Source organism: Anabrus simplex, chromosome 1, assembly GCF_040414725.1.
Source record: "Anabrus simplex isolate iqAnaSimp1 chromosome 1, ASM4041472v1, whole genome shotgun sequence".
Taxonomy (NCBI): Eukaryota; Metazoa; Arthropoda; class Insecta; order Orthoptera; family Tettigoniidae; genus Anabrus; species Anabrus simplex.
The window spans coordinates 829820860-829836796 of NC_090265.1; the positions used below are offsets into that span (position 1 = coordinate 829820860).

The window sequence follows — 15937 nt, forward strand, 5'->3', positions numbered from 1 at the left end:
AATTGAAATAGTTCATGCGTGAAAACAATAATGACCAGTGAAAGTGACCGTGAACAGGTACGCCGTTGGCTAAATGAGACTAAGGATAATGAGTGTTCTAGGTACAGAGGATGAAGATGAACGAGAAGAAGTAGGGAGTAGAGAAAATTAAATTAATCCAGAAGATAACCCAGCTGATGTTCCTGACAACTCGGAGGAAATGGAAGTAGTAGAAGAAGCAGTTCCTCGTCCTGGCCCGGTTGATGTTCTTGACAAATCCGAGGAAATGGATGTGGCAGAAGAAGCAGTCCCTCCTGTCGCTTTTGTCAACCCAGAGTTTTATTTGGGAAAAGATCGCACATCAAGGTGGTACTTAGAACCTCAAGTTACCCACACTTCTCGTACACCCAGACATAACATTATACCAGTTTTTTATCGCCTCAAGGGTCTGCGAAAAATGCTATCACTCCAGAAGCTGCGTTACAATGTATTACTGATGATGGTGAAAAAAAATAGTTGATTGTACTAACATTTACATAACTAAAATTCACTCAGTTTGTCAGTTTTTTTGCCCACTGATTCCTGAGAAATTCGTGCATTGATTGGTGTATTATACCTTGCTGGGGTTTTAAAGGCTGGAAGAAGAAATGTATTTGAAATGTGGGATAATTCACATGGCACAGGAGTAGAGGCTATTTATGTAACCATGAGCACAAAGAGGTTTTGATTTCTTTTATGTTGTCTGAGATTTATTAACGTACACAACAAAGATGAAAGAAAATCTGTTGACAAACTGGCTGCTTTTCGAGAAATCTTTGAGATGTTCGTGCTCAATTGCAAGAACGGATACAATCCAACCGACTATCTTACCATTGATGAACCATTGATGAACAACTAGTTGCATTTAGAGGAAACTGTTCCTTCTAAGTGTACATGCCTAGTAAACCTGCAAAGTATGGGATAAAGATCTTTGCTATGGTTTCCACAACAACCTTCTATGCTAAAAACCTTGCAGTGTATGTAGAGAAGCAACCAAACAGCAGTTTTAAAAGGAGCAACAACACGTCAGGCTTAGTTTTGAGATTGGTGCAGCCTATTTCAGGAACCAATAGGAATATTACCTGTGACAATTAGTTCACATCTGTGCCCTTGGCAATAAAGCGATGGGAAGAACTATGATTGCTACACTGAGAATGAACCCCCTAGTTGTTCTGGAAGAGACTTTGAATGGTACGCAGTATGTTGAGCTGCTCGGAGACCATCTCCATCCATTTTTGACCTTCCAGCGCCCAGACGGTTCAGTGGTGTTTCAAGATGATAACGCGCCGCCACATCGCTCCCGCATCGTTCGGGAATGGTTCCAGGAACATGCAGGGGAGGTCCAATGACTGCCATGGCCACCCAGGAGCCCCGATATAAACCCTATTGAGCATATCTGGGATGTCCTGGAACGCAGGCTCCGTGCCATGGATCCTGCACCTATGAACAGACCAGCATTGGCAGCCGCTCTGCGAAAGATTTGGTGTCAGCTGCGTCCAGAGGACTACCAGGGACTTGTCGACTCACTTCCACGGTGTCTCACTGCAGTTCGCAGGGCCAGAGGAGGCCCCACACGTTATTAGGTGACTATCCCATGACGTTTGCTAAGTCAGTGTATTGTGACAATCACTAAGTTAAATGTGTTCTGTGCAGCCAACTTAATTCACTGTACTGCTTCTTAATGTGAGCATTTGCTTATTGGGGCTATCATAATTTTTTTTTTTAACCTGAATTGGAACATAGTTGAGGAGCAGCAGTGGTGATTGAACAGAGGATGATGGAAAAATGCAATTAACATCCTTACCCAGCTGGAGATCAGAAAGGGAAATTGATTATCATGATAATTTTTACAGCTCATATAAGAGGATTATTTTTTAACCAAGGTCTCATCAGCTGTGGCTTTTTTAAAGTTGGTGCGCCTATCGAAATGGGCTCGCACGCTGTCTCCCAGCATGCCTTGGGCACGAGACAACACCAGTTGCAGTCGTGACATCATTGCGTACGGTTTGGTGTGGGCAGTTGAAATGTTTCAGATAAGTGAGCGTCCCGACAAGGTCTGCGATTTGATTTTTTACAGCAAGGAATGTGTCAACTGCAGACATTCATCAGTCGTGCTGTACAGAATAAGCGACGTGACCTACTGTCATCTGGAGTTTTCTTGCACGACCTCGTTCCGCTATTCAAACTCAAGTTAATCCAATCTTTTGAATGGGAGCAAATGGAGGGCCCAGACCTTGCGCCAAGCCACTATCACCTGTTCCGTTACTTGATCATTTTACATTTCCAGTTTCTCGGGTACTGTTGGCAAGCCTCTTCCATTCTGTCTTATTGAGATACGTTCTGTTGTTAATGACGTCCTCCAGTGTCCTTCCCCAATCTGCATCTTTACGATGTCCATCCAATGGGTTCTTGGTCTTCCCATCATCCGTTTCCCTGCCACATGTCTCTCCAAGTTAACATATGCTGTCCTTGTTGGCTCCATCCTCATTACATGCCCAAACCACCTCAGTCTGGACATGCTGACCCGATCTAACAATGATTTATCAATCCCCGCTTCCTTCCCAACCACATCATTCCTTAACTTGTCCAGTTTGATTTTTTGAATTGTGGACCTAAGGAACATCTCAGATGTCTGCAACCTTGATGAGTCTTTCTTAGTGAGCGTGCAGGTTTCAATACCATAGGTTAAGATTGGTATGAAGTACTGATTGAACATCACCAGCTTTGATTTTGTTGGTACTCTGGGATCCCAGAGGAGTGTTCGTACTTGCCAGTAAAATTGACAGCTCTTCTGCACTCTATTTGCCACCTCCTTTGTGGCTAGTGTTTCTCGAGATATTACACTGCCGAGGTATGTAAAGCTTTCCACACTTTATTGCCATCACTACTGTTTTGAGTTTCGTTATCTTGAGATTGAACTTCTGGAACGTAACCTTCCGTTCACTGAGTCTCGACTGTACTTGTTCCTCAGTTTCTCCCCAGATCATAAGATCATCAGCGAAGGCCATTGCATTTAGTTCACCAGAGGTTTTCTTGATGTTCTTCATTATGTCATCCATGATGGTGATAAACAATAATGGGGATAGTGCACTGCCTTGCTGGACTCCACTTTTGGTCTTAAACCAGGATGAATGTCCGTCACCCACTGATGGTCTCTTCTAGGTCTTTGAGAAACTTGTTCTTTTCATCTTGACTGCAACCCACCTGAGGGGCATACACTTGCACCAGTGTCAGCTTCTCTTTCCCAAAGTGAACTGTTGCCTTTATAATCCTCTCATTGATATACTGAATCTTTGTAATACCATCTAACTCTTTAGACAACATCAATCCTACTCCATTTCTCATCTCTTTGTTGTTACCATTCCAGTAGAGGGTATAGTTTTTCTTCAACTCTTTCTTCCCTTTACTTTTTCATTTAGTTTCACTCAGTCCTAATATTGATATTTTCCTTCTCTCCATGATGTCCACTAACTCTTCATATTTTCCAGTCAAACTCAGTACACTGATTGTTCTTATACAAGTGTGTTGTCTTCTCCGGGGTTGTTGCAGAATCACAAGGCTTGGCCCATCATCAGGCTGTAAGCCATAATACCTGGCGTGGGTCTGCGGGTGCTGTTGTCTATTCTGAGTTCTTTCTTTGCATCTGAGGCTCGTAAAAGTGTTGAAAGCGATTGCAGTTACTCTCCAACTGATTTGCTATGCCTAACGTTAAAGAAGATTTTCTTTCAGGGTTATCTCCCTTAGCCTTTAGCAGTCCCCTACCACATCTGCAAGGCAGCAGCTTTCAGTTGAATTTAGGGGTCATTTCCTACACAATGGTTTCAACAAGCCCTCTAAGGGTGAACTCCTCTGCCCATAGCCATTGGTTCTTCCTTAGTTTGTCAGGTTTGGTAACAGCCCCCAAACCTTGGCCAGACAGTCGTAGGTAGTACTGTCTACTGTCGCATATGGTAGCAGGATACACTTGAAGCAGTTTCTCACCAGTCAGCGGTTTGACACCAAGGAAGAAGTGAAAACAGTACTTGAAGATTGGCTTTAGTCACAGGTGGCAGAGTTCAACAATGAGGGAAAACACAAATTGATGGAACACTACAATAAATGTTTAAACAAACACAGTAACTATGTAGAATAATAGCTTAATCTGTAAAAGGGACATAATAAAAAGGTTTTGGCAATATCATTATTACTTTTGTTTCTATTGATAAATGGACCTTACTTAAAAAATAGCCTTCATATACGGCACAAACAGGAGTAGGTAATATACAGTAACAGTAACAATATACAACAAAGACCCACCTGGTTGATTCCAAGAAAGGACATTTCACTAGAACAAAGGCCTGATCCGTAATAAGAATATGCTATAACTTACCAATCAAAAAATCTACGGCCTTCAAACGTTCCATCAGAGTCTCCTGCATCTTTCGCTAATTCCACTCCAACATGAGGTTCTGGTCTATTGGGCACTGAACCCACATAACGAGTACGACCCACCATCACTCTTCCTTCATTGGTGATCACTTTCACAAAGTAGTCTAACTTAATATCCCGTGGGACTTTTGGCAAGAAAGGTTGTGAAGTTTGAGGAGGAGAAATTTCTGAAAGAAACAGATTATTATTGCATTTGTATAGCTAGTGCCATGCACGGGAAGGAAAACAAAAAAAATGTAAATGACCAGGTTTGAAGAGTGAAAGGGTACAAAACCAAGGTCAACAGGAAAAATAAATTACAATGGACAAGGGTGTAAATCCTAAAATAAAATCACTATCATACAGTTCGGGAGAGTTTATTAGAATTCATTTAAAATATTAATCAAAGGTTCAAGAGTATTCCCCAAGCATGACTGGCTAGTGAGTAGAAAACTAGCTTTTCAGCATTGGGAAGTTTTATAAACACTTATAATGCATGCTCCTAGATTTTAGTGAATGGGGTACATGCAATGAATTTGGTTTCAATCTAGGAAATAGGCTATGGGGTTATTCCCAAATATTTGAGCACATTTACTGGTTTAAAGATGGTAGATCAGTTCACTAGTGTCAAGAAAGGACTGAAGAAATTGTGCTCGATTATCCATGCGTAAGTTGCTGAACCCTTGAAGAAGCTGTGGTAGTGAGAATTAATCATGAATGATGTCAGAAAATTCTAACAAAATTTGAAAAAGCAGAAGTAACATTAAAATTCCATTTCAAAACTTAAAATCAAATGCATAAGAAAACCAGTTTGTTAGCACCAAGTCATTAATAAATATTTAAAATGCACAATATTAAATGAATGGTATATTCATAAATATTTTATCTATGAAAGAATGGTGAGCATCACTACCTCTGATGGGATCAGGTTCAGACATGCGGCGTGTCTGACGACGACGTCCCACTTTACTCCAATCAGTGCCTGTTAGAATTGAATCAATCGATCGACGTAGGTATTCTTCAGCCTCATCAATGAGGGAGTCAGTTGAATCACCACTATCTGGTTCCATATCAACTCGAAGATCAGGAAGAGACTGGCCTGGATGAGACCGTCGTTGAAAGGAAGACTCTAAATAGGATGTAGAAGTATTGCAATAAGTTGAAACAAAATATAGCAATAAATTATATGATATATTATTACAGTATCTGAAACAGATTTTCATTCCTGCCAGTGAAATTCTACAGAACAAAGTCTTTATAATGAAAAATAAAAAACAGAAATACAAATAGACATTTATATGGCACATTTCATGACTGTCTTAAACACCTTCACTCAGAATTAAAAATAAATTAACACAAATAATAATAATAATAATAATAATAATAATAATAATAATAATAATAATAATAATAATAATAATAATAATAATAATAATAATAATAATAATAATAATGTTGAACGCAAAACTCGGACATTACTGCACTGTCATAAGACCAGAGGCTTTGTATGAAGTGGAATGCCTTGCTATGAACAAGAAAGGCCAATAGAAATATTGGAAATTTTTTTTTTTGCTAGGGGCTTTACGTCGCACCGACACAGATAGGTCTTATGGCGAATATTGGAAATTAAAGAAAGAAAGATGTGAAGGAAAATTCTTGGCCCAATTAAAGATGAAGAAGAATATATAAGTCGGCATAACCATGAGCTGTATACACTTGTCCAGAAGATCTCTGATGTCATGTGGAGAAGGAGAATTGCATTTTATGGCCACTTGCTAAGAATGAAACCCACACAATTATTGAACCAAGTTTTTACCTATTTTAAAAATAAGACCCAGCCAACTTGGTTCAAGGAGGTGGAAAGGGACCTACAGGAGATGGGGATCACTTATGAAGATATACAAGAACTAAACCCACTCAGGAGGAAACTAAACGACCACCAGGGTTTTCAAGAAAGGCCAAAGCTGAAGACGGGAAAGACGTGGATGGAGGAAAGAAACGAGCAACACCGGCAATGAATGAAGAAGCACTGGGCAAAGATCAAAGCCCAGAGAAGACAGCTGAAATAACATGGTCCTTGGTATGCCAATATGAACAAAGAAGAAGAATAATGTTATTGTCTTATGTCCCACTAACTACTTTTGAAGGTTTTTGGAGACGCCGAGGTGCCGGAATTTTGTGCTGCAGGAGTTCTTTTACATGCCAGTAAATCTACTGCCAAGGCTGACGTATTTGAGCACCTTCAGATATTACTGGATTGAACCAGGATCGAACCTGCCAAGAAGTTGGGGTCAGAAGCCCAGCGCCTCAACCGTCTGAGCCACTCAACCCTGCACACAAATAATATTCAAGGGTTATAGCACACATACATATATGCACGAATACCTCTTGCAAGCAGGCACAGAGATCTTCAGTTAATATGAACATAGCATGAATTAGTAATTCAAAACTATCTACACACCATTCCCATTTCTGTGTATCTGAGGAAATGGTTGATGTTTTCACTTGTTACATAATTAGGTTCAAAATGTAACATACAGATTCTCAGCTGATTTAAAGTTTTTTTTTTACACTCTATGATTAGTTTTAGTCTCATAGTAACCTTACATATACAAGCCCAAGTTGACAAATTGATATACATTTAAAGATAAAAATTTCATTGTTCCGTATTGAAAGTATTAACGTTAAAAATTAAATAATTGAAAAAGAGGTTCAACCTATTCAATACATTCCTTTCTTTTATGTAAATTGATATACAGTCAACAAAATAAAATTCAGGAAACTCAATCGTCAAAAATGACCAGTGTTTCACCCCAGTGTGGCATAGGCTCATCAGCTGAATACCACACCTTTCCAAAGACACATTTTTTTTGTTTTGTTTTACAAGTTGGTTTACGTTGTACTGATGCAGACAGGTCTTGCGGCGATGATGGGACAGGAAGGGGCTAGGAATGGGAAGGAAGTGACCATGGCCTTAATTAAGGTACAGTCCCAGCATTTGCCTGGTGTGTAAATGGGAAACCATGGAAAACCATTTTCAGGGCTGCGGGCAGTGGGGTTCGAACCCACCATCTCCTGAATACTGGAAACACTTACGCGACTGCAGCTATCGAGCTCGGTCCCAAGACACTGGTCAGCCAGCAAGTCACTAGCGACATCACTGCAAACTATTGTGATAAGTACAAAATGCAGTGTAGACATACTAGAATTACATCTCCATTTGCTATGTATGCTCTTCCGGGCTAAGCATGACCAAAATTATGGCTTCCAACTTAAGTAGCTAAAATTAAATTCAGGAAATGCAATAGTAAAAAATGACCAACTTTTTAGCCTGAAACTGATAATAGGACATTACAAGTACAGAAAAAACAGCTCTGTCTCATCAATAGATTAAAAAAAACATACGATAAGTATCTACAGACCCACACGTTAAAAAAATCCTCAGAACCTAGTCTTCATCCAAAATTAATAAAAAACATCAAACTAACTTTAACCAACATGAATTCCAAGGATAAAGTTCAGGGGAGAAGTCTCAAAAGCTTTTACAATAAAACTGGCCTCAGACAAGGTGACAGATTACCTCCACTGCTTTTCAATATCTCTTGATTACATCATGAAACTGTAATCACCTATAATCAAAATTGGAGCAAAACCCTCAATAATTGAGCTCAATAGCTGCAGTCACTTAATTGCGGCCAGTAGCCAGTATTTGGGAGATGGTGGGTTCGACCCCACTGGTGGCAGCCCTGAAGATGGTTTTCCGTGGTTTCCCATCTTCACAGCAGGCAAATGCTGGGGCTGTACCTTAATTAAGGCCACGGCCACTTTCTTCCCCCTCCTAGTGTCACATCATTGCCATAAGACCTGTCTGTGTTGGTGCGATGTAAAGCAACTTGCAAAAAAAAACTCCATAAGAACAAACTGCCTGTGATTTGTGTATGATTTACTCTTTTGGAAGAAGTCCTTGCCCAGATCACGAGCCATCACAAAATTAGGATCACAAATATCCTTCGAGAAAACTAAGATCAGGCCCCTGAGCATAAATAAAGACTTCATAAAAGAATGAAAAAGTAACATAATTCTACAATTTAAATATCTTGGAGAAATCCTCACACACACGCATACAACCACCCACCTTAAAACAAGAAAGAAACACAAATCTATCAAAATAAAAAGAGCCCAATTTTGGACCTGGTCAACATATAATAAGAAATGCCTGTTAATAGACACTAAGATCCAACAGTTATTTATTTTTCAAATCCGTAACTCTCCCGGAAGCCTCTTGAAACCTTGTTCCAAATCAAAAACAAAACAACTAATCAGCTCCTCAAACATGAGAAGAATCGTCAGAACTTAAATAAAACGATGAGGTAAAGGCTAAGTTAGGAATGAACTCGATGGACGAAGCAATATTACAAAATCAGCTACGGTGGTGGGGTCATGTGAGGCGAATGGAAGAGGATAACTTACATTTACAAGGAGAGATAACCAAACATATTATGAAATGTGACAAAACTAGCATTAAATAATAGACAATTGTACCCAATTATGTCACCTTTGAAGTTAGGGCAACTAACCCATAGTATACACGGTAAATCAGTGACCACACACATACTGCTCTACGTTCAATGATAAATGTCCTGAGCGAAGGACAAGTGATTAAGATGCAGGGCTAGAAAGCGAAGGATGCCAGGTACAAACCTTGCTAGAGTCATTTGTTTTAGGTTTGTGTAACATTCTATCATGCACTCATTCTGAAACAGGGAACATCTTTTGTAACGAAAGACATGTGCTGTTGTGAATGAATATCATAATATTGGTATTTATAATACGTAAGATTTATAAACAGATTCGAATGATTATTTCTACAGAAAATAATTAATGTTAAAAGTACCACACATGTGCGATATACCTTCCAGTTTGCTAGTAACAAATAGGAGATTAATCTGCATGTTGTCTGTAATCTCTTACATGTTTATGTTTTGCATATTTCTATGGTGCAGACCATCTACCAACATATGAAACAGATCACAGTCAACATGCAGATTTCTCTCCTCTTTGTTACTTGCAAACTGGAACGATGGTATGTCGCACATGTAATATACCTTTATCATTACTAACCTCAAGTAGAAATAATAATTTAATCATCATTTAGCCATCTCCAGGTTCCCGAGTGTGCTGCAGGAGCACTCTTCATTTCAGTCTGCACAGGTACATTCCTTCCTCTTCAACTTTACACCATTACCTCTTCCTTGAAGATAATCTTTTATTTGGGATATCCATCTTGTCCTTGGCCTGCCTCTAAGTCGTTTGCCCTCCAGGTCGCTTTCAAATCATTCCCTTACTACTCTACTTGGATCCATTTTCTTCAAGTGACCAAACCATTTATATCTTGATGTTGCTCGAGTTTCACAAAGTTGTTCCATTTGGACATCTTTTCAGATCATTTCATTTCTGATCTTATAGCATCTTGTTTTCTGAAGCACTGACATCTGGTTTCATTTCTGCAGCCTGGAGTCTAGTATTATCCCTTCTGTTGATTGTTCAAAGTTCCCAGAACATTACAGATGAAAACAGCAAAATACCTGAGTACAGGTTCTCAATCTCCAGTAAGAATTATCTTATCTATCGTATCTGTTTATAAATCTCCTGCAATATGAACATCAATATTCTGACATTCACTCACAACAGTACATATTCTTTGTTACAACAGATGTTCTCCGTTTCAAAATGTGTGCAGGATATGATGTTATGAAAACCTACAACAAACAACTCTAGTTGTCTTTGAATAAGGGATTCTTTCTAGTCCAATGTCTTAACCATTCAACTGCCGCACACAGCATTAAGCCTTGCGCATAGAGCAGTATGCACTGTGGTCACCTATTAACTTACACGATGTACCTTTCCTTCATTCCTTATATACTACGGGGTAATGATCCCAACTTTGAAGGTGACAAACCACTTGGCACCATTGTCCATTAACTGATGCTAGTTTTGTCATATTTCATATCTGTTTGGCAGCCCTCCCTTGTTAATGAGTTCAAACTTACCGTCTTCCAAATGCAAACTCACAGATAAGTGGCCTATACCACGAAGCCATCTCCCTTGGCCATTCACAGTTCACTGTCATTTAATAAACACCAAAGTTAAAATTTTAAAAAGAAAGGGTAAAGAAATAACAATAACAGTATCGATCATGTAGGCTACATTCTGGACACATTACTATGAAAAACTTAATAAAACCTAAACTACCGAGCTCGATAGCTGTAGTCGCTTAATTGCGGCCAGTATCCAGTATTCGGGAGATAGTAGGTGCGAACCCCACTGTCGGCAGCCCTAAAAATGGTTTTCCGTGGTTTCCCATTTTCATACCAGGCAAATGCTGGGGCTGTACCTTAATTAAGACCACGGCCGCTTCCTTCCCATTCCTAGCCCTTTCCTGTCCCATCGTCGCCATAAGACCTGTCTGTGTTGGTGCGACGTAAAGCAAAAAAAAAAAAAAAAAAACTTTACCACTTTTCATACACATAACATGTTGTCACACCATAGGGCAAAACAATGAACCGGTTAAAAGATCATTATAGATAGTAAAATACCTGAGTAACAGTTCTCTAAATCTCCATTAAGAATGACCTTCTCTCCCGCATATGTTCCCTGTAGCTTAATGATAAAAAATCACAATATGAGAGCAAGACGTATGGAATGCTTGATGATTTCATTTAAGCTCTTTAAGTCTTTAGGCGCTGGCCTTCTAACCCCAACTTGGCAGGTTCGATCCTGGCTCAGTCCGGTGGTATTTGAAGGTGCTCAAATACGACAGCCCCGTGTCGGTAGATTTACTGGCACATAAAAGAACTCCTGCGGGACTAAATTCCGGCACCTCGGCGTCTCCGAAGACCTTAAAGAGTAGTTAGTGGGACGTAAAGCAAATAACATTATTATTATTAAGTCTTTAGGCTTTTTCAATCGTGAAATTACCAGTGTTTCGCCCCAGTGCAGCAGCGGGCTCATCAGTTGAAATGCTGCACCTTTCCAACACGCTGGCACTAGTACGCTGTTGAGACACCACTGCAAGCCTCCTATGTAGGGCAATGCTGTGACAGTGCACTAGGGGAAGCATGTGCCTCCACTTGTACAAATGCCTGCCTTTGGCCTATATCAAATATATAGACTAATTATGGTTTCCTTTTAGGAACCTTGATATTACATTTCATTTGCTGCACTGCAATCATCAGCTCGTACTTATTCAAAGCTATGTAAGAGCCTAATAGAGCTATCATACTGGGAATTCTTTTAAAAATAAATTCAAGTTGTCCTTAATATATCTCATACTTCCACTGCCTACCTAACATTGAAAAAAGAAAAAAAATCATTAGCAGGGTAAAATTTTGATGTTTAGATAATTATATTCGAATTTTTTTTTTTGCTAGTGGCTTTACGTCGCACCAACACAGATAGGTCTTATGGCGACGATGGAACAGGAAAGGCCTAGGAGTTGGAAGGAAGCGGTCGTGGCCTTAATTAAGGTACAGCCCCAGCATTTGCCTGGTGTGAAAATGGGAAACTACGGAAAACCACCTTCAGGGCTGCCGACAGTGGGATTCGAACCCACTATCTCCCGGATGCAAGCTCACAGCCGCGCGCCTCTAACCGCACGGGCAACCCGCCCGGTATATTAAAAAATTAATTTTGTGTTTTAAAATAATTTTTATTTATTAAACTGAAAGGAGATTTTCCAGCGCACTTTTCTAGTAGTACCCACACACATACATTTAGTTATCATAAAAGTTTCAACCAGATAGGATAGCTATTTCAATAATTATGACGTAATATGTATTAGGAACATGTCAAGAGAAATTACGTTGGAGATTTCCTTCTTTTAATTTTTGTCATGTCTTTGAGACTTATTATTCACTCATATTTTGATATTTAATATTTAAAAATACTTGGCAGTAGTGCATGAAAAGATAAGGAAGAACAACAATGGTATAGCGCATGTATTGGAAACAGAAGCTGGATGTTCATTAAACTGCATACTACTGCAATAGGTAGAGATGCACTATAGGATAAAATCACTCAATGTTGACTTTTTGTTCATTTCGCATACAAATTCGAGCTCATATATCACTGAAAGATGAACTCCTTAATTCCATAAAGAAACAGAGATATTTTCAAAGAAAGAAACCTGTTCCATTTGCCTGTTTCCTATCCTCAAATATTTTACACACCCTCTCTCTTCCTAAACTACCTTGATGGATTTATGTAATTTCAACTGAAAACCATTGTGTCTGAAAAATATGTATCTTCATGATTTTTGCAGTAAATGGAAGAACTTAATGAAAATATGTATAAAGTCATAACATGAAATAAACACAAATGAAAAATAAAACTCTCAAGAAGTAGACAACTTTCTCACTATATACATTTCTACATACCTTGAAATGTTACTTTATTTCTGGATCTGATTCTTGTGGTTGGTTGTACCTTGATGTTTCTGGATGATATGCTGTACTGTGAATCTCTACCTCCAGACCAGTAGCCTGTAGAAAACAAGTTCATATCCGATCGGGGAGTGGCATATGAAGGAGAAAAGGGAATATTACGTGAGCGATGGCTGTGAGTTGGGGAAGATGGCACTGAACCCCAAGAAGGTTTCAGAGCCATGGAGCTGCTGCGATACATTTCTGGTGATGGCCTCCAGGAATGCCTTCTCTTGGAATCTGAATATTCATACATATGCTGAGAAGGAATAGATGTTAAGGATCCACGATACCTCATACTTCCTTGGTAACAATCCCAACTAGACCGACCATGTGATCCGCTATAATTAATAAGATTGCTACTCTGTGCGCAATCACATGGTGACCATGATTCTTTGCTATATTCCCTCTGATGACCATAACTAGGTGATACTACACTACTTCCATGACTTGTACCTTTCATGTACGTGTGTGCACGAGGATAATTTCGACATAATCCTGAGCCCAGGTGACTACGACTGCAATCTTCAAGATCTTCCTGACACAGGTGGTCAGCACTTCGAGATAACTCTGGAACCATACTTGTAAAATTAATATCTGAAAGCAAGGTACGGCGGGCTTCTTGAGTTTTATCAGCCAATTTAAGAGAATACTTGTTCTGAGATGTCTGAGGCACAGGCATGGCAAATTTGGAAGGTAGTGTAGTAAAAGGATGTGCTACCTTATGTGCCAAGTAACTTTCAGATTTCCAGTGAGATGGTAGAGCGGTGATGTCTGTCTGAGCTTCTGACTCTCTTTTAGTAGAATTTCTTTCCATTAGAATGGGTCGCACTGGAGATTTGCGAAAGTCCGGCTTGGTGCCTCGAGGACTAGAGGAAGGAGAAGGAGCAAATTTCACAGCCATTGGTCGAGGGCTATTCGGAGTAGGTCCAAGTAATTGGCTTCGACTTCCACTAAGAGCTTCTCTGTGTATAATTGGTTGATACATTAGAGGGTTAGGCAGTGTATTTCTGCGAGAAATATTCCCAATTATCTCAGCATCATCTAGTACTCCACATTTGGATATGTCAGTTTCAACTAGCACAGACTGAGTCCATGTTCTGGTGAGATTCGATGACACTTTCTCCGTAGAATCAATATGATTTTTATCACCACCATCAGCTCCAGAGCTATCCTCTGGGGCTTCATCAAACTGATCCATTTCAGGGAACTTATGTAAATTTCCAGATGGCTGCCATACCTCTGAATCTGTGATGGACACCAGGTCTTCCTGTAAAACTCCCAATTCTTTAGTTTCTTCTGTTGTAAATATAAGTTCAATATCATCAAGTTCTTCTGATTCATTGTCCGACTCTCCCATTGTCTTACGATCCTGAAGAATTTCCCCATCCTGTTGACTTGTCTCACTCCCAGCAGAGCGGTCTCCTTCTTCTGAAAGTGATCTACCACTTGGCTGTTTCTTATCACATTTGTCTGAAACTTCAGACTTCTCCTGAAGAGCATGATTCCCTAAAGTTCGAGACAGTATGCCCGTGTGACCTAAAACTTCTTCACTAACCTGTTTTTGACATTCCTGTACAGAGTCAGTATATTTTGCATTTCCTATATTTTGCCCTTGAGTTTGATTCTCTTTGGTTTGATCTGCTTGCTTTGGACTTATTTTACTTTGGTCCCTATTTATCAGACTTTCTCTTTTTGGATCATTCTTTGGACTTTCTTTGGTTTCCACTTCCTTGGGACTGTCTTTGGTCTGTCCAACAGGTTTTGGAACTTCTTGTACTGAATCTGAATTAGTGGTCTCCATATGGTTTCCAACAGTATCTACAGTTTCAATCTTTTGTTTAGGCGAGGAACATTTAAGGAATTGGTCAACATAATCTGGTACTTTACCTTCGTCAATTACCCGTTGACGCAGAATGTGATTTTCTAGAGCCAGTTTCTCAATGGTGTCAGCATAGATGGCAGTGTCTATGTGAGACTGAACTTTAACCCGCAGAGCCTGAAGCTCTGTACGAGATTTGTCGAGCGCTACTCTCAGAGCTACAACAGTTTGATGCAAAGCTCTTACAGCATCAAGGCTCTGAGTCTCTGTAGCCAATTGTGCAAATACTTGCCCACACTTGCCAGCTTCCATTTAGCTAATACACTGGTCATGACGAGATAAAAACAATGACACATCAGATTCAAAATGCTCTTCTAATTAAGGAAGATTAAAACCAGCCTGTACTGTTATGCCAATTATACTGTTTGCAATACATTAGATTTTTTGCAGGTTAATGTGTACCAATTATACTGTGTGCAATGCATTAGATTTCTTGCAGGGAGAATTATGTTAATGTATAATATTCTGCCAGCATTGCTGTACACAGGCAGGAGAACTCTGAAACAAAGAAAAATAAACTTTCATTAGTTACTCCAAAACATAATAATATAATCCATAATCAACTCCCAACCTGATCATTTCAGGTTAACATGAAATGTGGTAGGATGGTAAAATATCGTAAAAAAGGTATACATTTTTTAAATAATGTTATTGGCTTCACGTCCCACTAACTACTGTTTCGGTTTCTGGAGACGCCGAGGTGCCAGAATTTAGTCCCGCAGGAGTTCTTTTATGTGCCAGTAGATCTACCAACATGAGGCTGACGTATTTGAGTACCTTCAAATACCACCAGATTGAGCCAGGATCAAACCTGCCAAGTTGGGGACAGAAGGCCAGCGTCTCAACAGTATACATTTTAAAAAAAAGTAACATTTAAGCACACAAGGTCAACAAAAATAATCTATCTTCACTTCTGATCATGCAGGGCTTATTTTGAAAGTAATGGAGCATAATGACAAATACATTTTTTTCATTGAGCTTTTCTTTTGAAGCTAACATGTTGTATACTTTGATCTTTAAATTCTAAAAATGGATAGTAGATCACCTGGTAGCCATGTGGCCATAGTTAGCTAGTTTGAGTCGCACTGGTGGAAAAGAATTTCACCATCAGAATGTTGGCTGGTAGAGTAGGAAAGATGGTGGTATACAA

The 15937-nt window shown here is 39.5% G+C and overlaps 1 protein-coding gene across 2 annotated transcripts in view; it reads right to left on the reverse strand.

Moving 5' to 3' along the window:
- LOC136857595 (uncharacterized) overlaps positions 1 to 15937 on the reverse strand; it is a 39512-nt gene that overhangs the window by 4608 nt on the left and 18967 nt on the right. For both annotated transcript variants that reach the window (XM_067136376.2, XM_067136377.2), the window contains exons 2-4: positions 12861 to 15285; positions 5339 to 5554; positions 4388 to 4613 (exon numbers count right to left, since the gene is read on the reverse strand). In XM_067136376.2, the coding sequence (XP_066992477.1) occupies positions 4388 to 4613; positions 5339 to 5554; positions 12861 to 15039 (2621 nt within the window). In that variant the 5' untranslated portion in view covers positions 15040 to 15285. The remainder of the gene's footprint in view (positions 1 to 4387; positions 4614 to 5338; positions 5555 to 12860; positions 15286 to 15937) is intronic.